At 55.6% G+C, this 25,892-nt stretch overlaps 2 protein-coding genes across 2 annotated transcripts; both read right to left on the bottom strand.

Moving 5' to 3' along the window:
• Positions 1-450: 450 nt before the first annotated feature.
• On the bottom strand, positions 451-9,346 carry LTO1 (LTO1 maturation factor of ABCE1). Its single transcript, XM_042958997.1, has 5 exons — positions 9,233-9,346; positions 7,251-7,356; positions 5,432-5,502; positions 2,467-2,584; positions 451-2,176 (listed from the first exon to the last, which is right to left on the bottom strand). The coding sequence occupies exons 1-5, from the start codon at positions 9,280-9,282 to the stop codon at positions 2,108-2,110; spliced, it is 414 nt and encodes a 137-aa protein (XP_042814931.1). The 5' UTR covers positions 9,283-9,346; the 3' UTR covers positions 451-2,107.
• A 12,598-nt stretch (positions 9,347-21,944) lies between these two features.
• FGF19 (fibroblast growth factor 19) lies at positions 21,945-25,794 on the bottom strand. The gene is made up of 3 exons (XM_042959641.1): positions 25,554-25,794; positions 25,099-25,202; positions 21,945-22,259 (listed from the first exon to the last, which is right to left on the bottom strand). Exons 1-3 carry the CDS (start codon positions 25,792-25,794, stop codon positions 21,945-21,947), a joined length of 660 nt encoding a protein of 219 aa, XP_042815575.1.
• Between the last annotated feature and the right edge of the window lie 98 nt (positions 25,795-25,892).

Below are 25,892 nucleotides of genomic sequence, written 5' to 3' on the forward strand. Positions count from 1 at the left end.
GGGTTCCCAGACACCGGGTCCAGTTGTCTGCGAAGGAGCTGGGCGGGCACGGGGGCAGCCCGGGTCCAGAGCCTCTGAAGGAAACGGGGGAGGCAGCTCAGCCTCCCGTGCGGAGAGGGAAGAGGGAAAGGCCGCCTTTGGCCCACGCTAACACCCGCGGCGGGAGAGGCTGACAGAGAGGGACACGGCGGGTCTGGGCAGGGGAACAGTAGGCACTGCGGACAGGTGGCCGGGCCCGGGGCGGCGGGAGCTGACCCTTCCCAAACATCACAGGGCGCTACTCTCTCCCAAGAACCACCTGTCCGTGTTTTAAGGAGGCGCGTGGACAGAAACACGGCAGGAAGCTGCGCCCGGGCCGACTCCATGCCTCCCTGCTTTTGTACCTAAATCCCAAATACCAGAAAGTAGTTGATTTGCTGGATGTCACATTACAAACAGGACCAGAAGGCCTTCTGCTTTGCAATCTATTTATTCTGCTCTCCGCTTGTAACAGTAATACATTATCAAAACAGAACACTCAGAAAACAGTCCCCCAGGGAAAACCACCAAAGCCCCCCATCCCACCGGCGAGGGACGCCCGCGGTCGGTGTCTGTGGCCGCAGGGTCCGGCCGCGAGGCGGTGCACGAGCAGGCGAGCGCCCCGGAAGCCGGCTGGGGCGGAGACAGGGACGTGCGCGGTGACGCTCCCGCCTGCGACAGCGTGGCAGGCTCGAGCCCGAGTGTCCACCTTCACCAGCTGAAGCCACCTCTCCGGTCCTCAGCACACTCGCCAGGGCAACGGAACCAGAGGAAAGAAAACAGCCAGCACCCCGCTCCTTCGAGGCCCCCCGGCCTCGGGTCTCTCGGCAGGCTCTCACGACCACCGGCCCGGGTGGCACGACAGCCGTCGCTAAGACGCTCTGGAACGTATTTAAAAACCGGGACGATTCGCGGTTACCCCTTATCAATCTCACGAGTCACTTTCGGCCGCACTGCCGCGGACAGGAGCAGGCGGGACCTGCCGGCAACCCTGCCCCCCACCCCCCGGGGGTGCGCAGACGCACGGGCAGAGGGACGCCCAGGAGCCACGACCTTGCGTCACCTGCTCCAGCAATCCAGACCTCACGGTGTATTCGGATGCCCGCCAGGTACGGGCAGAAGGAAAAGGAACTCGTACGACAGGAAAACACAGCGTCCTCAACGTAAGGCTCCCAAACTTTCTGCGTACGCACGACAGTGGCCTGACATCTAGTCCTTGAAGTATCTTCCCCTTACCCACGCTCAACGCTGCAAAGCCCCATTCCGATGCAGAGAGAGGCCGTGCGAAGAGCGTGTCCAGGCTCCCTCGGAACCCGCTCCGAGCCAGGTGCCCACGTCAGCCGGTCGTGGTGGACTCCCCAGCGGGGACCTGGGCACACCGGGCCCGAGAGCAGCGACCCTGCTCCATGGCTGCGAAGGCGCGTTCCAGGGCAGGCAGCACCAGACGGCGGTGACAGGCGGGCGCAGGACGGAGCCCCAGCTCTGCTTGCCGGGCGCCCTTGGACCGGGCAGTCCCCGCGGGTCTCGGTCTCCTCATCTGTGAAGTGGGATCACTGAAGGGATTAACCGGAACAGGGGAAGCACATCACCCGGCGCTGGCACATCTTACGGGTCAACGAAGGTCACTGTGCTGGGCACGCCGCCGCCATCTCCCGTCAGGCCAGCCGTGGTGCTCTCGGCTGTTAAAGACCTGTTCTTCTGAGTGCTGATTTCAGGCTCGGGGGGGGAAATCGCAGCCAGGGCCACCCCCAGTCTAGAACCGGCCGGGCCCGTCCACTGGAGGGGGCCGCAAGGCCAGCGGACCCTGCACCGCAAGGGAGAGGCCTCCCGAGGCCGGGGGGGGACCCGCTCAGACCGCAGCGTGGACGGGACCCGACAAAGGCCGGGCCTGTGTAGAGGGACCGCGGGGGGAGCATCGAGGCGACACAGGAGGCCCCTAGGGAGAAGGAAGCCCTTTCACCGCCCGAACTGGATCCCTCCCCCCAGAACAATGAATACTCCATCATTGTTTTGCCTTGAATCACATTTTTAAACACTTAACATACGGACATCTGTTCCTTGATGTTTCGTCTTTGTTCATCTGTCATCCTCAAAATGAAAGTCCAGAACCTTCCGCACTAATTTTAAAGTCCGGCTGAACATTCAGTAGTGAACAAAGCTGAAAACACAAAAGAAAAAGGATGTATTTTTTAAAACCTTACGTATTTTTACTCACAAATCAGAACAAAACTTTCTACCTGCAGCTTCTCGACTCCACGACCCCACCCCCTAACGAAGTCCTAACCCCGTTCTCTAGGCCGTCTTCCCTTTTCTTACGCGGAGATGCAGAAATGCCGCTTACAGGGCGCACGCAGCCCCCAGACCACGAGCGACGTGAGCCCCGAGACCACGCACCAGCCGCCGGAGAAACGCGCTTCCGAATCGAAGAGAGACATGCAGGGGACAGACCTGTTTAAATTTCCCTCTAATTCTGTCTAAGTCTTCGTGAAGTTTATCATACGTAGGGTCATCGTAAGGGAACTTCTGAATCATTCCAATCAACGATTCTAAGGCCTTCATCTTTTTGCTGTAAAGCACAGAAATAAAGACTTTTAGTCCCTTTTACATAATGGGCTCCGCTTATGTAACAGCTTTGCCGATCGCGTACTTGAAAGCGGTGGGCGTGGGAAGCGTGCCTGGGTTCAGAAGCCAGACGGTTAATTTCTCGCTACACTCAATAATATGTATTTACCTAGCCACGTGCTCTCGCCCACACCCCACACTCGCCATCGGGGTGTATGACGCTACGGAGAGACCTGTCTCCCGGCCAGGGAGCAAGCGCCCGCCACGACCACAGCAACCACGGCTTCTCTAGGTCACAGACGCGGGGACAGACAAAACCAGACAAGAAAAGAGTGCCGGGGCACGACCCAGCCTGCTCTGGGGCCTGGGATTTTCGGGACCTCGACACGTTCGCGCTCACAGCCCTGGCGAGTTGGGCGGCAAGTAAACCGGCAAGCCCCTCCCTCCCAAGGGCAGGAATCAGGGTCAGGGGTCCGGGTTCGGTCCCCTCTCCCGGCGAGACAAAGCTCTGCCGGGAGGCGGGGCGGCTGTGGGACGTGTCTGAGCCTCGGCGTCCTCGCCTGGAACACGCACACCTGCCGGCCGCATCACAGGCTTTCTGGGGCACAGTCATCTCCATAAAGCTCAGTACCCAGGACGGAGGGAAAGTACTGGACTCTGCAAGGGTTAAGTCTCTCCGCTTCCCCCGGACCCTGGAGGCCGGGGCCCACCCCCGGGGGCTGGGGGAGACTGTTCACACGTGTGCACATTGAAACAACCATTTAAAACCTGTACTGACAGGGGGCGCCTGGGGGGCTCAGTCAGTTAAGCGTCCGACTTGGGCTCAGGTCATGGTCTTGTGGTTCGTGGCTTCGAGCCCCGCATCGGGCTCTGTGCTGACAGCTCAGAGCCTACACAGAGCCTGCTTCGGATTCTGGGCCTCCCTCTCTGTCTCTCCCTCTCATGTTCTGCCTCTCTCTCTCTCAAAAATAAATAAAACATTAAAAAAACTTTTAAATTTTTTAAAATCATACTGACATAAAAATGCAAAAACCTGCGGGGGCGCCTGAGTGGCTCAGTGGGTTGAGTACCCAACTTCGGCTCAGGTCGTAATCTCGCGATTCATGGGTTCAAGCCCCGCATCGGGCTCTGTGCCGACAGCTCAGAGCTTGGATCCTGCTTCGGATCCTGTGTCTCCCCCTCCCTCTGCCCCTCCCCGACTCATGCTCTGTTTCTCTCTCAAAAATAAACTAAAAAAATTTCTTTTAAGTGCAAAAACCTGGGAACCACAGCTCGGTGAGAAAGGCTTTTAGACTGTGTTTCAAAGAGCCCCTCCGGCTGTGCTGGTGCAGCAGGGGCGGCAGCGAGGGGGCTGCAAGGGCTTTCTCCTGACAAGGGGCTGCGTGCACGGCTTGAAGAAATTAGGGGCGCCTGGGTGGCTCGGTGGGTTAAGCGTCCCACTCTCAATTTCGGCTCAGGTCATGACCTCAAAGTTCGTGAGTTCGAGCCCCACACCGGGCTCTGCGCTGACGGTGCGGAGCCTGCTCGGGATTCCCCTTCTCTCTCTGCCCCTCCCCTCCACGCACAGGCTCAATCTCTCGCTCCCAAAATAAATAAACTTTAAGAAAACAAAAAGGAAGGACTCAGGAGCCCCCATGGGGGGCGGGGGCGGCAGGCCCTGGCTGTGGGACCCCTCCACACAGCGCGGCTCTCCTCCGGAAGCCAGCACGCGTCAGAGCTGGAGAGAAGGGGAGACTGATAGAGAGCGCCAAGCGCTGCCTCTCCCCGTCCTGTCCTCTCGTGGACCAGACCCAGACGGAGAGCCAAGCTCAGCTGGGACTGCCTCCCAGGGGTGCCACAAGACGCCGACCGCTCGCTTCCCGACTGCTCCCGCAGTCCTCAGAGGACCATCCCTGCCCCCCCCCCCCAACCCCCGGAGAGGTGCCCCGGGCTAACTCCACATCCGGTCCACCCTGGGCTACTCATGGGGACTCAATGGAGGCAGCCCACCGCGGGCGATCTCGGCATCACCCACGGTCAGCCACCGGCATTCCTCTCCTCACATTCGGATATGGAGGCGGCCCAAATTCTAGAACTTCAAAGTTATTTCAAATGAGACAATGAGTCACTCCGACGGGGGAATGCCACCCTCCCTGCTCTGTTATCCACTGTCCTAGGGCCCCTCCCAGGCCAGGCAAAGCCACCAGACAACAGCATGACGCAGGGGCCCGCGAGCAGGAGGACAGCCAGACCACGGGTGCCTTTTGCCTTAAGGCTCGTTTCCAGCTTAGGGCAAAGACAGATGTGCAACGGGGCCGCGGGGGCTTGAGCAGGTAGCACACAGTAGGGAGCGTTTAAAAAGAGTACGAACGATACAAAACACGGCCAACGTTTACTAGGTGCCTCCAAGTGCCAGACTCAGGTCAAACATACTCAATGCCTTATCACACAGGCAGACCTAGCAGCTGCATCAAAAAAACTAATGACAACACAGTCACCATTCCTGAGCCCTGTTCACACCAAGAACATCCTACAGCGCTTATCAGAAGCCCAGGGGAAAGATGAGCAAGAAGATGTCATCAATTTGAACATTATCTTACTGGCCGGGTATCTAAGATTCCAGGAAAAGGCAGAGGGCGCCAAAAACTCCTCAGAAGTAATCAGAACCTTGCTCATCGAACACCAAAACCAGGGCCCGCACTCTCTATTTACCATTCCGTGTAAATATCGCGACAACATTCAAGTCTGGCCTGATTGTTTTTCCACTTTGGACATGAGGAGACGGACGCATTAACTGTCCAAAGTCACAGTGAGCTGTGGAACCAGGACTCCTGGTCCACATGCTGGAAAAGAAAGAAATCTTCAACTTTACCTGTCTTTCTCGGTGGCACAACCGTGCAGGAGACATCGCCAAGCGAAAGCAAACCCCTGATAGCACCCAATCTGTGAATTTATAAAAACATTTAAGAGTGAAATGAATCAGCAACCAGCTACACTTGATCTAATCTTCACGCTCTCAAAACTCAAGGGGGGGACGGAGGGCAGTGGTGCCTCTTGCGCCACAGGTTCTGGAAGCATCTGCTGGGCCTCACGCAACGGAAGTCAAGAGGCCGAGCCATCAGCGGGGTGGCAGCCTCGCAAGAAGGCCCCACGGGCCCGGCACCCTGGGAGGCGTGTCCCGTGTGGTCCCCTCTAACCGCAGCAAGCCGGCCCACGCAGCCAGCAGAACGCGGAAGAGAAGGCAGCACACGGCTTCTGAATTTAGGCGTGACGGACAGCGTCGCTTCTGCCTTGCTGTCTCGGATCGCTCGCGCCAAGCGTCACCAGGACACTCGAGCAGCCTATGGGGAGGTCCACGTGGCCGGCACTGCGGTGTGAGCGAGCCATCCTGGAGGGGGGGGGGGGGGGGCTCCCGGCCCCAGTCGAGCCTTCACATGGCTGTAGGCCTGGCTGATATCCTGACCCCAGCGCCATGCGGCCTGGAGCGAGAAGCACCCGGTCCCGCTGCTCCTGGGCTCCCGACCCTCAGAATGCGCGTGACATGATGAGCACGTGTTGTCTGCGGCCCACAGCGCCTGTGGGGATCAGCTTTACCGCAACAGACATCTAATGCAGTCATGACTGCCACTGGCTTGGCCATTTAGAGCCGGTCATCCGCCACGAAGGGCAGAAGAGAAGGAAAACTATGGACTCCGTGGACTTTCAAGGGGAATGGAAACGGAATGCTGTCATAGGACACAAGGTAAGGACTCAGCTGGCTTAAGACACAGGGCGCCACTACGGGATACTCCGGCATAAACAGAGGCGACCGAGGACTTGTTTCCTCATTCCTCGGGCGGCAGTTTCATTGTCTTTATAAAGGCACACCTCAGAGACCCTGCAGGTTCGGTTCCAGACCGCCGCAACAGACGATGCTTTGCTTTCCCAGTGCATTTGCAAGTTATGTATTAACTTGTTATGCAAAACACGCTGTGCTGTATTACGTGTGCAATTGATTTTGCCTTAAAAAAAAAAAAAACAATGTACATACCCTAATTAAAAATACTTTATTGCTAAAAAATGCTAACCAACACCTGAGCGTTCAGCAAGGCATAACCACGGACCACAGATCACCAAAACGAAAATAACAATAATGAAAAGCTTTGAGGGGCGCCTGGGTGGCTCAGTCGGTTAAGCATCGGACTCTTGATCTCGGCTCGGGTCACGATCTCAGTCTTGTGACGTCCGGCTCTGTGCTGACGGTGCGGAGCCTGCGTGGGATTCTCGCTCTCCCTTTCTCTCTGCCCCTCCCCCACCCACGCTGTCTCTCTCTCTAATTAAATAAACCTTAAAAACCTGAAAGAAAATAACGAACAGCTTTGAAACCTTGCGAGAACCACCGAAGTGTGACGCGGAGACGTGGAGTGAGCGGATGCTGTTGGGACAACGGCGCCAGCAGACCTGCCCGACCCGGGGCTGCCGCAGAACTCCAACCTGTACGAGCCGCGGTACCCGCAGAGCGCAAGGAGACCAGGCGTCCCTGTACGGCAATCTGCTCTGTCGCTCCGTACCAAGAACATTTCTCTATCCGCACTGTCTAGACGGTTGCTGTTTGGGGAGGCCTGATGCTCTGGCTGTACCATATGGATCATCAAAGCGAATTATCAACTACACGAAAAGGGCTCATTTCTCAATGGGGGGTTCTCGCTTACCTCGGACCCAATTTTGGCTCCGTGTAACGTGCCGTACCGTCTTCCTTCAATTATACCCAAGCTACTGCCTTCTTCGTAGCCTTCCTGATATCCTTCCCCATGAAACCTGTAAGGGAGAGACCAGCCTGATCAAACAAACAGGAAGGAGAGTGTTTTTCCTGGACAAATCCTTCTCTCCCACGTTACCCAGACTCAGCAAGGCGAGACACTGTATAATAGAGACAATGTGGAACGTAAGTCAGAAAGCTTAGGTTCCAGGGGCGCCCGGGGTGGTTCAGTCGATTAACCATCCGACTCTTGATTTCAGCTCAGGTCGTGATCCCCGAGTTCGAGTCCTGAGGTGGGCTTCCCACTGACAGCGTAGAGCCTGCTTGAGATTTTCTTTCTCCCTCTCTCTCGCCCCCCTCCCCTGCTCACTGTCTCTCTCAAAATAAATAAATAAATAATCTTAAAAAAAAAAAGAATGAAAAGAAAGCAGAGAAAGAAAAGAAAAGAAAAGAAAAGAAAAGAAAAGAAAAAAGAAAAGAGCAACTGTTTAAAATAGTACAAAAAGAAAACTTAGGTTCCAATCCTAAGTTGGTCGGTCTCTGGCTGCAAGTCACTGCCCCTCTTGAAACCCAATTTGCCTCTTCTACGTGGGGGGGGGGGGGGTGTCAATTTGTGATTCCCAAACCTGGTAAGATACCAGAAACAGAGGGAAAAAAATTTTAATGCTTATTTATTTTTTTTTTTTTGAGAGAGAGAGAGACGAGAGAGACAGAGGCAGAGCACAAGGTGGGGAGGGGCAGAGAGAGAGGGGGACACGGAATCGGAAGCAGGCTCCAGGCTCCCAGCTGTCAGCACAGAGCCCGACGCGGGGCTCGAACCCACAAACCGTGAGATCGTGACCTGAGCCGAAGTCGGACACTTCACCAACTGAGCCCCCCGGGCGCCCCCACAGGAAATTTTTAAAGATACAAATTCAAGAGCCTTGGCCCCCACCGCCGCCGATAATTTGGTAAATCTGGAGTAAGGCCCAGGAATCTACTTTTTTTGAAACCTCCGAGGTGACGCTCGTCTGCAGCCAGGTGAGTTCTGTGGGTCTATGAGCTCAGTTGCTTCAAAACACCCTACGGAATACACAGGGCTTTCCATCACAACCCAGTACACCGGGAGGGAGAAATGCTATCAGATCACCGCAAAATGCGCCGCCGCAGCGGTGCCTGGAACACAGTCAAGGCTCTGACCCTGAGGGCTCAACAGCGGAACTGGTATCATCCTAACCTGCGATCACCAAGAACAAAGTAAGTTTGCTGGAGCCCCCGATGAGGCAACGTACAGCTCCCACTTTCTGGCTGTGCGACCGCGGGAAGTGCCCTCGCCTCCTCCGCGACGCAGGGGGAGCTATAGGGTCTGACTCACAAGCAGGGCTAAAACAGTACACGCGGATGCAACACTTGGCCCAGTGTTGGGTTCACAGAAAGCTCTAAATAAACGTCAGCGGCTGATTGTTCAATGTCCGCTCTCTTTCGGGGCTGAGGTCTACTGGTGTCTCCAGTGGGCCGGCCACAAAGCCGCACAGGTCCCCGCCGTCACAGCCCTCGGCACTCCCCCGGGGGCCCTGGAGGCAAAGGGATGACGTCTGACACATTTATCAGCGTGCCCATGAATGCGGCCGTATGTCCCGCCACCACGGAACAAGGAAAGGGGGCAGCGCCCAGATGGCAAAGGCCCGTCCCACCCAAGTACGGGGCGTCCCCGGAGGAAGGCAGTCAGCAGGCCGAGCAGATGCTCGGGGCCGCCCCGAAGCGGGAGGCGGGTCTGGGGCAGCAGCTGGGCACGTGGCGCGCGGCCGAGCGGGAAAGGGGCAGCCACAGCCTCGCGGCCCCACAGGCGTCCGCGGCCTTCGCGGCCCCACCGCGCTCCCCCCGACGCCCGCGGCCCGGCAGGCCCGCGCAGCCTCCGCGGCCGAGAACGGGCGCCGGCCCGGCCCCGCCACCCACCTCTCGTCCGCCATCACGATGGCGTCGAACACGTCCTGACTCCCGGCCATGGCGGGCGCGCCCGGCCCGCCCTGCCCCTCGCGCGGCGGCCGCCACCCCGCGCGCCCCGGGCGCCCACTCACCGCCGCCGCCGCCGCGGAGGCGAGGCCACTTCCGGGGACGGCGGCGCGGGGCAGGCCGGGTAAGGACGGCACGCGGGAGGGCCCAGCCGGCGCCCGGGGCGCCAGGACGCATGCGCGCCGGCCGCGGGAGGGCGGGGCCGGGGCCGGCGAGGTCCAGCGGCCCCTTCGCGCCCCAAGGCTTCGCGTTCTGGGTGGGGCGCGACTCCAGGTGAGCGCGAGTTGCAGTTTCTACGCCGGAGCCGTGGAGGAAATCCTAAAGGGAAAAGCAGTATATTTCACTCCGTGAGAATGCAAATCCGTGCATGCCCAAAGTGGCGATAGCGTTAAAAGCTAAGGAACAATCCAGAGGTGTGTGTCTCACGAACGTCATGACTAAGGCAATCACGTTTCTTGTTTGTAAAGAGCTTACTAAAATGGATAAGCAACGGGCGCAGGGCTTGAGGGCGGAACGCACTGGTCGGGCAGTGTGGAGAACGGGGGGTCTGTGCCCGAGACCTTGTCACTTCGCCTCCAGGACGCGCACCGATGTTCCCCGCAGCACGGTGACGACTCCAGCGGCCGCCAGAAATAATGTTGGAAGCGAAAGTGAGGTCATGGAAAATGCTCCTGAGGTTCACGGGGAAAAAGAATTGCACGTATCCTCCAATTCCAATTACATTAAGCGGTTCTCCTTTTAAAAAGAATGAAAGCACGCCACCAAAATGTTCACAGGGACTAGATCTAGATTTTGGAATCACGGTAATTTTAAACTATCCTCTTTTATATTTTTTTCTGAGTGTCCGTGGTTGCACAGTGAACCTAAGTCTTAAGAGAGCCCCATGAACTATGATTTTCAGAAGATGAAATGAGTTTGTTCTTTAAACATCTTTTCATTCTTAGGTTGTTTTTTTTTTTTTTTTTTTTTTATCAGCAAATAAAACCACAAAACATTTGGGATGTAGGAAAAGGGACAAAACAAGCAAGCAAATGAATCCACTCTCCCAGCACTCTGGCCGCCAATTAATTTTTGCTAATTTTGTTACATTATTTTCTTCGAATTTTCAGGTGAAAATGGCAATACACATACAATTTCATATCCTCCTCCCTGCCTATTAATGAGTAATAAAACTTTATATTACAAATCTGTCCCAAATAAGGGAGTGGTTCTTTCATTGTTACATACATAAAATAGGTTTTTTGAACATAAACCTCATCAGCTGAAAGAAAATGAAATAAACTATATTTTTTGCCATGGGAAAAGAATACGTGATGAGGAAGAGACCAATTACAGAATAAAATTTGTGGGCATGAAGTCGTATACAGAACGGTATGAATCTTCATTTCAAACTTTTAAATGATTTTATACAGCTTTGAAAGATTATATGTGCTACAGAAACAACACAATTTGATTCAAACTATTGTTTGGGGGAAAAAAAAGAAAAAAAAAAAACAACTTTGGAGAGATCTTCCCCCACTGTGTTCCATGGTTATGTTCCTAAAATACTGTCTTGAACCCAGACTGTTTTAACGTTAAAGGGTCAGAGATTGGTTATGTCGTCTTAGATTTTCTTTTCTTCTTTTTTTTTTAATGTTGATTTATTTATTTTTGAGAGAGAGAGAGAGAGGGAGACAGAGAATCCCAAGCAGGCTCCGATGCGGGGCTTGAACCCACGAATTGTGAGATCCTGACCTGAGCCAAAATTAAGAGTCAAATACTTACCCCACTGAGCCACCCAGGCACCCCTGTTATCTTGGATTTTCAGTACTTGTTCACAAGTAGCTTCATTTTCAAACAAGGACAAGACTTTTAAAACATGGCCTCAAAGGTAGAAAAAGGCAATTTTCAAGTACAAATAATTTACTTCAAAATTCTTCTTTTTAATAAGGATTATCTTCAGCTGATTTTTAAAAATCGTTTAAAATGTTTATTTATTTTTGTGAGAGAGACAGAGAGTGAGCTGGGGAGGAGCAGAGAGAGAGGGAGACACAGAATCCGAAGCAGGCTCCAGGCTCTGAGTTGTCAGCACAGAACCTGACACAGGGCTGGAACCCAGGAACCATGAGATCATGACCTGAGCCAAAGTCGGATGCTTAACTGACTGAGCCACCCAGGTGTCCCTCAAAATTCTTAAATAAGTTTCAAATTTGGTGTCCTTTTCAATACCTGAACCCATTAAAAAGTAGGTAGAAATACTCTGAATTAATATTTCTCCCTGTTATGTTTTTGAGTTTTTTAGAAAACGTGGTATTTGTTTGGGTAGCTCTTAGGAACTGAAATTTCTCCATTTAATTGAATGGAATAAGAATTCATAAATTTGTTTAGGTATAATGAAAACTAAAAAGGTTTTCAAAGGTGTAGAACTTTCTTGCCTTGATTATATTAATTCTAATGGCTTCAAAACACTATTATTAAATATTTAACTTATAACAAGAGTATCAAGGGGATAGTATAATCAACTCCTGGGAATCCACCGTATTAACAAGTAAAACACACTTTAAAAAATTGTAACGTTTCACGTATTCTTGTTCAGGTTCAAACGGAACCAAGTCAATATAAGTAAAGAGAAAAACGAAATTCATCCAAGTTCATTGAAAAGTATTCGCTTACTGGAATTGATTTTTTTTTAAATTTTACCTATATCTGCAGCAAAATATTCGCCAGTCTGCAAAACTAAGCAAAATGAACCTGAATGTGCAGATTTACAGTTGTTAACCTGGAAACACATCCATTTTGTTAGGAAAAAAAAAAAAAAAAAAAAGCGAGATAAAAACAAAATGTGTCATTTGTTCCCAAGGCAGTAAAAAACAAAAGACCAAAAAAACTTCAGGCCTCTCGACCAGTTTCAATATATGTTTCAAAATCTGCAGGGGTGGGGCGCCTGGGTGGCTCAGTCGGTTGAGCGTCTGACTTCAGCTCAGGTCACGATCTCGCGGTCCGTGAGTTCGAGCCCCGCGTCGGGCTCTGGGCTGACGGCTCGCAGCCTGGCGCCTCCTTCTGTTTCTGTGTCTCCCTCTCTCTCTGCCCCTCCCCCATTCATGCTCTGTCTCTCTCTGTCTCAAAAATAAATAAACGTTAAAAAAAAAAAATCTGCAGGGGTGCCTGGGTGGCTCAGTCGGTTAAGCGTCAGACTCTTGATTTCGGCTCAGGTCACGGTCTCGTGGTTTGTGGGTTTGAGCCCCGTGTTGGGCTTTGTGCACTAACAGTGCTGACACGGCAGAGCCTGCCTGGGATTCTCTCTCTCTCCCTCTCTCTCTGCCTCTCCCCCACTAGCGCGCTGTCTCTCAAAATAAATAAACTTTAAAAAATTAATAATAACCTGCAAGCATAGGGTCCTCATCCCATTACAGATTAATTCTGTGCTTTGCTACAGAGCTGGAGTGCTCATTTCTGGCTAATGGGTTGACGAGATGATGAGTAATCTTTATCTTCTCCTTGATGTGTTTCTGTGTTTGATTTTTCTTTTCGTTGTGGAGCAAATGTGCCTTGTACAATCAGAAGGAAAAAAAAGCAGTTTCAAATTCTTAAAAGGAAGTCATTTAGGCGACGACTTCCAGGAAATAAATCTCCCTCTCATTCTTTATTCATCAAAAATAAAGGAAGACACAATTGGAAAAAGAGGCATTTTGGAGGCTTTCAAATCCCAGTTTGACCCCTGGGACAGGAGACAGAGAATCCACGCTTTGGGTCCCTGGCAGGCTCTTCGGCTAATTCCCCTCTGTTCCTTCCCCAAAGGAGAAAACGCGGGAGCCTGCTCAGAAGGACCGTTTTCTTTTTTCTTCTTGTTTTTAACCCACTATTGTTTTTATTCAGTTTTTATTTTTATTCTGGTATAGTTAACGTAAAGCGTTATGTAATTTTCACGTATACAATATAGTGATTCAACAATTGTATACATTCGTTACTCAGTGCCCGTCATGATAAGTGGACTCTGTTTGTTTGTTTTTTTTTAAGTTTATTTATTTTTTGACAGTGGGGGGAGAAGCAGAGAGAGAGGGAAAGAGAATCCCAAGCAGGCTCCACTGACAGCGTGGAACCCTACACGGGGCTCGAACCCACAAACCGTGAGATCATGACCTGAGCCAAAATCAAGATTCTGACGCTTAAATGACTGAGCCACACAGGCGCCCCCCCCCCCCCCCGCCATGATGAGTGTACTCTTAATCCCCTCACCTGTTTCCCCCATGCCCCCCACCCACCTCCCTCTGGTGACCATCAGTTTATTCTCTATAATGAGGAGTCTGTTTCTTGATTTGCCTCTCTCTTTCTTTGCTCATTTGTTTTGTTTCTTAAATTCCACATATGAATGAAATCATATGGTATTTGCCTTTGTCTGACTCATCTCGCTTAGCATTATACTCTCTAGCTGCATCCATGCGGTTGCAAATGGCAAGATTTCATTCTTTTCCATTTCATCGTGTATATATACCACGTCTTCTTTACCCATTCATCAGCCAGTGGACACTTGAGCTGCTTCCATGATTTGGCTATCGTAAGTAATGCTGCTATAAACGTGGGGGCGCACGTACCCCTTTGCAATAGCGGTTTTGTATTTCGAGGGGTAAATATCCAGCAGCGCCTTAACTGGATCACGGGTTAGTTCTATTTTTAGCTTTTTGCGGAAACCCCATACTGTTCTCTCCAGCGGCTGCACCCCTGTGCGTTCCCAGCCGGAAGGGCCGTTTTCTACCTGCCCGCTCGGAGCCTCTGACAGCTACAAGCCAGGAGACATGCAGAGAGACTGGGGGTCTGGTGCTGTGACCCGCGACCAAGAGGCGTCCCCCAGCACTCCCGCCCTACAGAAGGGCCCTGGCCGGCAGGGGTCAGCCTCCACCCCTGGGGGGCCCCGCTCTGAGATTTGGGTCGGAGCTCACCTACCCAGGCCCTCCAGCTCCGAATCCCTCCATCTTCCTGACTGCTCTGGGATCCACGGGGACACGTCCAGTGCTTCCAAATGCAAGGAGGAGACAAGGAGAGTCTGGGCAGGCAGGCCCCCCCCCCCCCAGAAGTCCTCAAAGGCCAGCCGGTCTCAGAGCGAGAGTCATACGCGTATGGAGAGGCAGAGACAATCGGGGGTAAAGTGGCACAAAGATCCGGCAGCGGTACTTACTTCCGCCCAGAGGGGACCGACCTCTCCCGCGCACCCTTGTGTCAGCTCGGGCTCGGTTGTGCTGAGTGACAGAGACACCCTGACATCTCAGTGGCTTCTGCCCCGAAGGGCTGGCTGCTTCCCACTTGCACGGAGTCTAGCATGAGCCGGGCCCGGGCTGGGGGAGGAGGAGGAGGAGGAGGAGGAGGAGGAGGAGGAGGAGGAGGGGGTCTCCCAAACTGTGATTTTCAAAGGCGGCGAAGGTGTCAAAGAAAATACGAACGTCTGAATCTTTGCAGGTGCCAAAGTTGCGAGCTTACTTTGCCAAGGGTCTAGCGCAGCGTAGACGCTCCGTACATGGGGTCGAAGGAATGAGCGGAAGAGCTCAGCTGGCAGGTGGCTGGCTGGGAAGGCCCCCCCCACCGCCGGGGCCATGGGAGGGAGGAGGGGCCAGACGTCCCCTTGGCCCTGTTTGCCTGGCATGTTGGAGCACGGCCTGCAGGGGCCTTCTGGCCCCAGCGCCCCTCTCTGGGCTTTCGCTCCCCTGCCCAGCCTGGGAGAGCTCTTCTATCTCCCGGCCTGAAGATCTGCCTCCCAACGGGACAGTGACCCCGGGAGGCGAGGCTGGGGCTCCCGAAACCTGAGCACACTCACTCTGAGCTCTGCAGCAGTAAAGCCCAGACCCTTGTTTCCATTCCCTCCTCTACTCGGGTGTGTGGTGCTGCTCGAGGAAACCAGCTTTTCTCAGCGTCTGAAATTCAGTCTCACCGACCGGGCATTAGTGGGACTCGCCTCCATTTGCTCATCTGTAAAATGGGAAGAATACTGGTCCCCTCCCCGCCTCGCAGGCATGATGGGACGATGGGTGCCTGGCATGCAGGAAGTGCAATAAATATATTCATAGATATACACACATATATGTTCGTTTTTGTCAGTATAAAGATTTATATCTATAAACGTGTATATTTATGTATTGTTTTCCAGGCGCGTGTCTAACGGCGGGTGGAAGAAGGGAAGGAGCCTTCCCCTCCCTCCGCGCTTTCCTGGGGTCCAGAATCAGAGGTTCTCCGCGAAACTAACCGGGCAGGTGGACGGGGACCCTAGCAGGCAGGAGGCCTGAGTCGGCCGCGCGCGGGCCGTTCGCGCACCCGCCACTGGGGGGCGCCGTTGCGCTTCGGGCCGCGTCTCCCAGCTCGGCTCCGGGCCACCTGCCGCCGGGCTCGGGAAATCCCTACTGGCGGCCCTTTCACGGGGCTAGAACATTCTTATCCTGAGCTTCCGTTTCCCCAGCCAGGCCACAATAATGACGATAAGGACCCACTTATCTGTGTGTCAGAACCTCTTCTTAGGTTATCACTCGTAATTCTTAAAAATGTGCCCTGGGGGGATGTTATCAGTATCACTCAGCGTGGACACTGAGGCTCTGGGGGCGAGGGGGCCACGTGGCTTCTAAGGGGCAGATGTGAAAGCCACCCCAGACCACATGGCCTCCCTCCATTACCGCCTACCCCAGCCTCTAGCCGCCCAGCCCCCATTAGAGCAGGTCCTGACCCACTCACTGCCCCTGTCCAGCTGGGAGCACTCCGATCACATAAGGAGAAGGAAACCTGGGCCGACTGACATCACCCAGCTCCGATGAGGAGCACGATCGCCGAGCCCCGAGTCCCAGGTCTCCCAGGGAGAGCACTCTAGAACTCCTCCCATCAACCTGCTCTGGTCTGAGCCCAGCTGCCCCCAGCTCTCAGACGCTTTATGCAGGGCCAGTGTTGGATCCAGGCTTCACCTGGGCCTGGGCTCCCTCCGTGCTACCTGGGGGCCCAGGATCCACAGGGCTGGACAGCTGACGAGGAAGGAGGTGACCCCCACCCACCCCCAACCTGCCTCGGGCCTCTCCCGCGCCCACCCCGCCGGGGCCCTGCCAGTCCCGGGCTGGTGTCGGTCGTGGGTGAAACTCCAGGCCTGGCGCCCTCACCGTCGGCCCCCCGTCCTTCCTAAAGTAAACAGTTGCGGTGGTTCTGAGGGATCTGACTGCACACGTGTGCATAAGCATTGTCCCTGGACAAATTGAAGAGTGCAATCCGGCGGCCTCTGGAAAGACGCGTAACGTGCGTACCCTTTCCGACACGGCAATTCCTCTCAACTTTCCATCGGTCGTGGGTTGAATGATGCTCCCCAGGACGATGTGTCCACCTCTTAACCCCCAGAACCAAAGAATGTGACCTTAGTTGGGAAAAGTATCGTGGCAGATGTAAAGATCTTGAGACGGGATCGTTCTGGATTACCCACCTGGGCCCTAAATCCAATGGCAGGTGTCACATGGTAACGCAGAAAAGGAGACGCACTGAAGAGAGGCCACATGAAGCCAGAGGCAGAGGCCGGAGGGGCGCAGCCATCAGCCCAGGGACGCCTGGAGCCCCCCAGAAGCTGGAGGAGGCAGGAAGCATCCTCCCCCCTACAGCCTCTGGAGGGAGTGAGGCCCTGCCCACACCTTGGCTAATAAAGAAAAATACACACCCCTCTAAATGGAATCCAAGGACCCCCAGTCAACAGGCGGGAAGATGGGGCCCCCCCGAAGGGCCCAGGGGGTCAGCCGCTGGTGTCAGAGCTGGGGCCGGTGAGGACTCCTCCCGGGACCCCCGCTCTCCCCCCGCTGTCCCTGAGCCCTGACTGCCACAGAGACCGCACCCCACCCACGTGGCCTGGGGGACTCCGGCGATGACGTCCCCCATTCTGTTCTACACCCCACGGCGGATGGCGCTTCCCAGGGACGTGCATCCCCGGGGCCGGGTGACCCCCTGTGACCCTCCATGGCCCTAGGAATAGAGTTTGCCTTCTCCACCTGGGCAAAAAGGAGCCCGCCTCACCTGGGTGTCCCTCCAGCCCTCACCGTGCGGGCACGTCCCGGAGACAGGCCTCGGAGCCAGAGCCCCGGGGCACTCTGTCTCTTGCCTGCAACACAGCACAATACCTTCCAGGGCCTTCCGTGAGCCCGGAGGAGGGGAAGCAGGGAACCTGCTCGGGGAGACTTCGCTCTGGGAGCGACGGGGCGGGGGCGGGTTCAAACCCCCTCACCGTGTCTTCACGAACAGACCACATGGAGACAGACAGGGGTTTGCTACGAGCCCAGGGACAAAATGCTATAGATGTGGCGAGGCTCGAACACTCGTTTGTTGTCTCTGTTCTGGAGGCTGGAAGGCCGAGGTTGGGTCGCTCAGGAGGCCTCTCTCCCCGGCTCACGGATGGATCTTCTCCCTGTGCGTCCTGCTCCTCTCTTCTCATGAGGTCCGCATGACTTAATCACCTTTTATGTTAATTTTTTTTACATGTTTCTTTACTTTTGAGAGAGAGAGAGAGAGAGAGAGAGAGACAGAGCGTGAGCGGGGGAGGGGCAGAGAGAGGGGGAGAGAGAGGATCCGAAGCCGGCTCCAGGCTCCGAGCCGTCAGCCCGGAGCCCGACAGGGGCTCGAACGCATGAACCATGAGATCGTGACCTGAGCCGAAGTCAGATGCTTCACCGACCGAGCCACCCAGGTGCCCCCTTCATCACCTCGTTTAAAGGTCCCATCTCCAAATCCGGTCACATTTTGGGGTGCTGGAGGACAAGGAAAGTGGTGGAGTCCAGCCTTCCTCCACAGACAGGCTGGAATGAAGGAGAAACACAGCCCGGCCCAGACGGAGGGGAAATCGGGACAAGGTGTTGCCATCCTGGCCTCCAAAGGGCGGCAAAGTTGGGTTCTCTGAAGAAATAATAGCAGAAAAAGACTCGGAACCTCAGAAAGGAACGGCGGCCATCAGACTGGTGAAGCCAGGGCTAAGCGTGTTAGGCCACGAGGCTCCTTTCTCTTGAAGGACCGTCGGGGAGGGTGCAGGGCTGGCCAATACGAGCCCCCCGGGCCCTGGGCCGCAGAGATCTGGTGGGGAATAAATAAACTCGGGACAGCAGAAGGGTTCTGGGACCCTGGTAGGAGCTGTCGCTGGGACAGGACGTCTGTCATTCCTGCTGAGGGTGCAGGAGGATAGAAAAGCCTGGAGCCGCTGGGGACCATCTGTCGTTTCCAGGGGAGGAGACGCCAAAAGCCGAGCAGTTCCCGCCACCCACCCCCCCACCGGCCACCCCCCTGCAGCACGCCCGAAGCCAGGTGGGGCCGTTCAGTAAGGCGCGTCACCCCCAAGAGTGACATAACCTAAGGATCCTCCCTTCACAGGTGGGGAAACGGCCCAAAGGAAGAACTCTTCTGGATTCTGCTTCTGGGCTCTCACCCCTGGACAGGCTTATCCAATTGAACTGCCCCCGCGACTCTCTCGCCATTTGACCCCCTTTCGGTGCGGTGGGTCTAAAGCTGCTGGGTACGATCCAGGGCGCCCAGTTAAATCCGAATTTCAGGTGAGCGGTGAATCGTTTCTTAGTGTAAGTATATCTCCTACTGCGTGGGACGGACTTATACTAAAAAATGTGTTGCTTGCCTGAAATTCAAATGGAACCGGGCGCTGCTGTGTTTTTATTTGCTAAATTTTGACAACGTTGTCCGAGGCAGGGAAGGGAGATGCGGCAAAAAGGCAAACCCTCCTTCCTGAATGTGGAGCAGAGGCGGGTGGGGGGGGGGGTGAGTACAAGGGTGCAGCCTTGAAAAATAATCCTCATCTCCTGCCAGAGGGCCCACGTCATCCATTCGTATGGATGGACGGTCCTCCACAGAGACAGTGAAAATGTACCAACCATCAACACTCTAGTGTGAATTAGTTTACAAAGCTGTGCATTTACTCATTATTGTCAGCTGTGCTGCAGGGAGGAAACGCCACATCATTTTCCCCCTGAAGCATTGGTCTCCAGAGCACAAAGGATCAAATGGAAACTGTCTTCCTGTGGCTCTCATCCTCCGCTGCACATTTGAATCACGGGGAGCTTTACAAAGTCCTAATGTCCAGGCCACACCCATTCCAGTTAAACCAGGACCTCTGAGGACGGGGCCTAGCTGTCGTATTTTTCCCTAGGTGATTTCAACGTGCAACCAGATTTAAGAGCCAGTGGAAATCATCGTCCAGGGCCAAGAGTTCTAGTCCTGGCGAGGGCTGCTTGTATACCAGGCGTCTTGCAGACATAATTCCATTCGATTCTCCCAACAGTCCCGCGGTGCAGACGTGGTTCATCTCACCGGCCACACCAGGAGGCAGGCTGAGGGTTGGCCTGACTTCCTGGAGGTGACACAGGGGGGGCTCATGGCCTGACCCCACAGCCCTTCTGCCATGCTGCTTCTGGACTGTGCGACTTCGGATGAGTGCCCTCCCTCGCTGGTCCTGTCCTCCCTCACCTGTGGAACAAGGGGGTAGACGATGCTACCTGCTGGTCACAGCGGGCGTCGTCCAGCCCACATTGTCGCGTGACGAGGCATTCAAGAGTGAGGACCCTTCGCCAGGGGCGTGAGAGGCGTCGGTAGTCTTTAACTACGATCTTCATGGCAGCAACGGCTGACATAACCCGCCCAGTAACTGGACCCTTGTCCCCACCAGGCACCACGTGGCCGTTCCCCTCCTCGTGGGGAAATCGAGGCTCAGAGAGGTCGAGGATTTGCTCCAGGATGAACGGCTAGTAGGGGAATTTTGCCCCCAAACATGCCGCCAACTGCTTTCAGTTTTTGGCTGTCTAATGAGGGGTTGCTGCTGACATCTAGTGGCTGGAGACCAGGGTCCCTGTTCGTCATCTAAGCACTCAGGAGCCCCCGCCCCCGACAGAGAATACTGTGGCCACGAATGTCAGTATGCTGCGGGTGAGACAGTCAGGCCACTGCTAGTTGGGGCTTGTTTCCGGCATCTGAACGAACACACACACACACACACACACACACACACACTCCAATGCCGTGGCTGCCCTAACGTGTAGGAGGCTGGCACCCAGGCAGGAAGGGAAGCCGGCTCCAACCAGCCTCCACCTCTGGGTTTAACCTAATCTATTGTTCAACCCACCCGAGCCTCAGCTTAGGGGACGGTGACAATGACCCAGGAGCTCCCATACAAAGTGCAGTTTTAAACGTAGCCTGCGCACGAAGCGTGTCCTCTGAGCCCAGCGCCGGGATCGCTTCCCTTCCCGGCCCCCCCGCTCTTCCTCACAGACACCCAGGTGGCTAACGAAATGCAGCTTCTGGTACAAATTGTGCTTTAATGTAGAAAACAAAACTCACGTACGTCATAAATACAACTCGGGGGGCGGTATAAATAAAGTAAGAAAATAAAGAGATGTACATATCAAACAAAATAAATTACTCATAAATACCGCGTGGGAAACTAAGTGCTGGGGAAAAGGCCCCCTCTCCCCGGCTGCTTCTGCAAGTGACTGGCCGAGATCTGGGGCTGTGAGTCCAACCTCCTCTGGCTCTTTGAATGAAATGCTCCGGTCTGCCTAAGGAGGGAGGCCGTCGAGTCCCGTGGCACGTCGAGTCCCGTGGCACGGCAAGACGTGGTGCCGGCACGGGGCTGGGGAAATGGAAGCAGCCCCAGAAGATGGTGCGGGCTCCTCTCTGGTCCGTACCCACGGCGCTTAAGGGGGCAGAGAACGCTGGAGCCACAGCATCGTGTGTGGGAGCGGGAAGGGGGTAGGCCTGTGGGTTTCCGTCCCGAGGGGCGCTCGTGGGAAACCCACGTGACCCAAGCACATGGGATCCCGCGGAAACCCGCATCGTCAAGGCAAGGGCTGCCGGCACTGTCCTCGCGTCCCGTCCCTCTGAGCAGGTGGCAAGGTGGCCGTGCACTCGGGGGAACCAGTCTGAGCCCCGGCACGCGGTGGGTTCGTGCAGGGCGCTGGCCGTCCGGGGGGCAGCAAGTGACTTCCCAGTGTGCCCTGGGCAGATTGCCAAGGAGTCTGGTGACGGTGATCTGTCCCAGAACCAGCTGTAGTAGGGAGTTCTCAAGATTTACCCAGGCTGGAGGCGGCCTGTGGGCTCTCCCTGTTCCTGAAGCCTGGCGGGTCGTCGGTCGGTTCTGTCCTGGGGGGGGGGGGGGGGGGGGGGGGGGGGGTTGGGGAGAGTCAATGAACCTCCTTGGAGTTGCCACCTTCCATCAATTCTCCTGTGGCTGGAGTCCAAGTTACCCAAGGTTCCACAAAGCTATCAGCCGTACAAGAATGACGTCTTGTCTTCCGGCTGCCCCCCCACCCCCACCCCGCTGGAGACGACGGAGAACTGCAGGAAATTTCAGCTTGGCGGTAAGTACCTTCCCAAAGGTAGTGAGCTCCCGGGTCAGTGGAGATATTCAAGCAGTATCAGGGCCCCACAGCCAATCATCCAGCAATGGTGAAGGTGCTGGGTGCGGGAGGGCTTACAATCTCACGATCATACAAGTCTATCCGCTAAGAGCTGGCACAGCCAATGTAAAACTCTGTTTACGTACAAATTCTCTACGTTTCTTCCTAAAGCTAAAAGGAACAGGGTTGTACTTGTGGAACCACAGCCGGAACCCACTTTGCAAACACGCCAGGTCTGGGGTCCTGGCCTCTACAGGTGGGGGAGGGAGGGAGGGAGGCCAGAGCCTCAGTTACTTTTGGAAGCTGGGACTCTTCACTAGCCCCATTTTGGTGGCAATCCCAAAAGGGTCCATGCTGTCTGTTTCCAGGGGTGAAGAAAACCTCTCCGACTCCACGTGGTCCTGGAGGTCCCTGGGCTCTGCTGGGCTGCCGGGCAGCATGGGCAAGAAATGGGACAGGGGCAAAAACCCTCTGCCCTTGTACAGCTGCCTCTGTATGGCACTACTCAAAGAGACGGGGAGACGGTGCTTCTCGGACCAGTACACGTTGTAGCCGTCGGGGCGGATCTCCTCTTGGAAGGCACAGTCCCCAGCAGAGTACTGAAGCTGGGGAGAAAAGAGACAGCCGTGAGCACCTGTGGGTGCCCCCTGGGGGTGCCCCCCCCCAGAAGGAGCAGGGAAACCGGGCACAGGCGAGCACCTGTGGTGCATACTTCCACTTGGGTCTGTGTGATGGTCATATGTATCTGCACATAGAGTTAGAGGTTCTATAAAGCATGAAGGTGTCTAAAGTCCATGGTTATGTATGCAAATATATTCTTGTATTATTAAGGTATGCATTACACTAATGACTATACACAGTGAGCGTGTACTAATATATAAATGTGAAAAATCAGGGGCCTCTGGGTGGCTCAGTCGGTTAAGCGTCCGACTTCGGCTCAGGTCGTGATCTCACGGCTTGTGAGTTCGAGCCCCGCGTCGGGCTCTGGGCTGACAGCTCGGAATCTGGAGCCCGCTTCGGATTCTGTGTCTCCCTCCCCTCAAAATAATAAACACTAAAAAAATTAAAAAAAAAAATAAATGTGAACAATTATAACAATAAATGTTAAATATAGAACATATCATATATACTTTATAAATTTATACATATAGATGTTTTATATACCTTTATAACCTTTCGACACACGTAGACTTCAGGAATACTTGTCACGTATATACTCAATATCTGTATACACGTTACATGGGTCTTTTGGGTCTCTCTCTAAATCACGTCACTTAAACTTGGTCTTGTTCTGATATGCACAAAATCGGAGGTGCGATATGTATACTGGGCCCCTCACCCTTTCCGTTAAATGCACAACTATTGACATCAAGAGGTTCCTGGCACCCACCGGCACTTTGGGAGACACTGTTAAACTAGGTGTGCTGTCCCAATCCAACCTGGGGCCCAGGTTAAAGCATCTACTCCCCATTGAGGCCTGAGTAACAGCGGGCGACCCAGAGGCCTTTTTGTCTGATGCCCTGGTAGGAAACATCAGGGCTCCCTCATTCAGAGGCGGAGGGCCTTCCAGGCAGCCTGCCAGGATTATCAGGATAAAGGCAGCCCCCTCCCCCCTGGCCCAAGACGGAGCCTGCACCCAGCGGGTGGCCGGAAATGCCACCGGAAGGGCAGAAAGCAGCCCCCGGGGTCCCAGAACCCTGGTAGCTGAGAGGCAGCGGTGGGCCAAGTCCTGTGCCAAGCTGGGGGAAGGTCATTACCCCGTGGGGGACACAGAGGACAGCCCCAGGCGGGGAGCCAGGAGGGCTGGGCTGTAAACAACCCCGGGAGGCACCCAGTCTCCTTCGTGCCCAAGCCTACAAAGGTCGCTGAACTGCAGGTGAGTGAGTGCGATGCTGATAAGGCGCTGATAAGGCTCAAGTCTAATGAAGCAACAGGTCCTGGCCCCCCCTGACCCGTGCACTGGGACAGAGCCACCAGACGTCGGGGAAATGCAAACCGATAAATAAACAAGGGAAGGAAAAGCGAACGCTGCTGGGCCTTTGGGCGGAACTCGCGCCCCACACTCTACTCCGCACAGAAAATGAAATGACTTCAAGTTTCTTGGAGAAAGCGGAATTTGTCTTAAAAAATAATAAAAATAAAACAAAAACAAGGGATCAAGAGGCAGAACAGGATTTTCGGTTAAGGGACATCCCTCCCCCCCCCCCCAGCTTGGACTGAATGGTGGGTGGACCCATCTGCGCCCCCGGGTCCTCCGGCCACAACTCCCCCCCACCCCCCCCACCCCCCGCCCCCCAACTGTCGCAATAACAAAAGTTGCAACTGCGGGTTTGGAGTGGGTGTCAGCTTTCAGCAAGCGACCACCTCCCTTCTTTCCCTCCACTCTTGTCCTTTCCCGCAGGACTCCGCCATAAAACCTGAAGCAGGCACTCTGGGTGTAGATCGAATACACTGGCCTCGGGGCCACAAAACAAGGCGGACACCAGAAAGATTCGCGCTGCGGGGGAGGCCCGGCCTCTGCATCTTTTCTGGGGGGCGGGGGCATCCCGGGAGGCGCGGCCTCCCCGCCCCCCTCCGTCCCCCTCCAGCGTCCGAGGCCCCGGCCCAGCGGGGCTGCATTGAGGCCCAGCGCCGGGCCGGGACCTCACACAGCCTCTTCTGTGCGCCCGGGGGCGCGGGAGGGGCGCGGGCTCCCTTTGAACTCCCCCGCCTTTGTTCCCAGAGACCAGGACCCAGCAAACGCACACTTCCTGCCCCGAGACCTCGATGGTCACCTGGGCCTTCCCAGCCCGTTCCCCCCAGCGCCCTCCCCGCAAAGCCTCTGCAGTACAGGTGACCCACACCGGGGCCAACACGCCACTGGAACGGGATTCCAAGGCGTCTGCCGAAACCACACTGGTAGCAGATAAAAACTAATTAGCTGAAAACCTTCCCAATCCCAGATGTGATTTTTTTTTTTTTTATTCCTGACTCATTTGAAGATTGCCTTTTTAAAAAAGATCCAAGTTGTGAATATCCTTTCTCGTTCTTTCCTTTCATTTTTCAGCCTAGGGAAGGAAACGGAGGCGAGGACCACCCACGCGCAGGCCGAGACTGCAAAGGCCCGAGGTGGGTTTCCCTGTTTAATATCAAAGCAAGCCGGGTCCCGCGTTTCCTCTGTCCCACTGGGCCGGCCTGCGGCTCAATTGCAAATGCAAAGGCAGCTCTCGTCCGCCCTGTGGCCACCAGCCAGGACCGGAAGCCTCCGTGGAAAAGAAGTCGCACTTTACATTAATCTGGCCCTTTGCCGTCTTCCCTTCCGAGCACCGTGCCGGACCGGCGGCGAGAGCGAGGAAACCCCGGATTCGATTCGGCGCGCACCGCCCCCCTCTCCCAGCCAGGCTTGGCCTGGGGCCCGGTGCAGGTCCCGCGCCCCAGCGCGTACCCCCGGGGGGAGACACGTACCAGCCCTTGCATCCTGCCGTCGGCGCCCATGCAGAGGTACCGGACGCTGTGCACGCCCTTGATGGCCACGGTCCGCAGAGCGACTGCCCTGATCTCCACCAAACCTGCGCGTGAGGGAAGCAGAGGCTGCAGCCGGGACCCTCTGGGCCCACAGCACGTGGATGCGGTCGGCGCGCGGGCCCACGCCCTCCCCGCTCCACCTCCGCGTGCAGGCTGGGACCCTGGGGAGGGAATGGAGCACCCAGGTTCCTGGGAGCGGGGGGTGTGCGGGAACCGAAGGTGGCGAGTGAAGGATAACGCGTGGCTGCGCTGGGTCCACGTGCCGGTGCCCTCATCCCCCACCTCCCCGCGCCGTCAGGGACCCCGGGCAGGGAGCAAAACGCAGAGGCGCCACGATGTAGGGTTCCCGCAGGACGTAAAGGGAAGAAGGGGCACCGGGGCGGGTGGGCACTCACTGTGCGCGCTCTGGCTCCGCGCGCAGTCAACCCCCCCGTCGGCTCGGATGCGCAGGAAGCAGCTGGAGAGGCCGTGGGGGCCGGCGGTGTACAGGTGCCGCAGGCGGATGGGCTCACCCCAGCCGTAGTGCACGTGAGGCCCCGCGTCCGAGAAGGCTAGGGGGCGCCCGGCTGCTGCCAGCCAGAGACCGGCTAGGACCAGGGCGCGGGTTACCGCGCACTGGCTCGGCGCGCTCCGCATGGCACCTCCCTCGGGCTCGGGGCGCAGTTCTGGCGGCGAGGGTGCGGGAGGCTGGGCGGTAGCAGGGCTGTGCGTGCCGAGACGGGGTGCGTCCCTCG

Source organism: Panthera tigris, chromosome D1 (genome assembly GCF_018350195.1).
Source record: "Panthera tigris isolate Pti1 chromosome D1, P.tigris_Pti1_mat1.1, whole genome shotgun sequence".
NCBI classification, from domain to species: Eukaryota; Metazoa; Chordata; class Mammalia; order Carnivora; family Felidae; genus Panthera; species Panthera tigris.

Excerpts from the sequence above, each read along its gene's own strand:
- FGF19 (XM_042959641.1), bottom strand. The coding sequence starts at position 25,794 with ATGCGGAGCGCGCCGAGCCAGTGCGCGGTAACCCGCGCCCTGGTCCTA. Across the intron at positions 25,203-25,553 it reads GCGGAGCCAGAGCGCGCACA|GTTTGGTGGAGATCAGGGCA; the intron begins GTGAGTGCCCAC and ends CCTCACGCGCAG. Across the intron at positions 22,260-25,098 it reads ACGGCAGGATGCAAGGGCTG|CTTCAGTACTCTGCTGGGGA; the intron begins GTACGTGTCTCC and ends TTTTCTCCCCAG.
- LTO1 (XM_042958997.1), bottom strand. The coding sequence starts at position 9,282 with ATGGCCGGGAGTCAGGACGTGTTCGACGCCATCGTGATGGCGGACGAG. Across the intron at positions 7,357-9,232 it reads ATCGTGATGGCGGACGAGAG|GTTTCATGGGGAAGGATATC; the intron begins GTGGGTGGCGGG and ends TCTCCCTTACAG. Across the intron at positions 2,177-2,466 it reads TTAGAGGGAAATTTAAACAG|CTTTGTTCACTACTGAATGT; the intron begins GTCTGTCCCCTG and ends TTGTGTTTTCAG.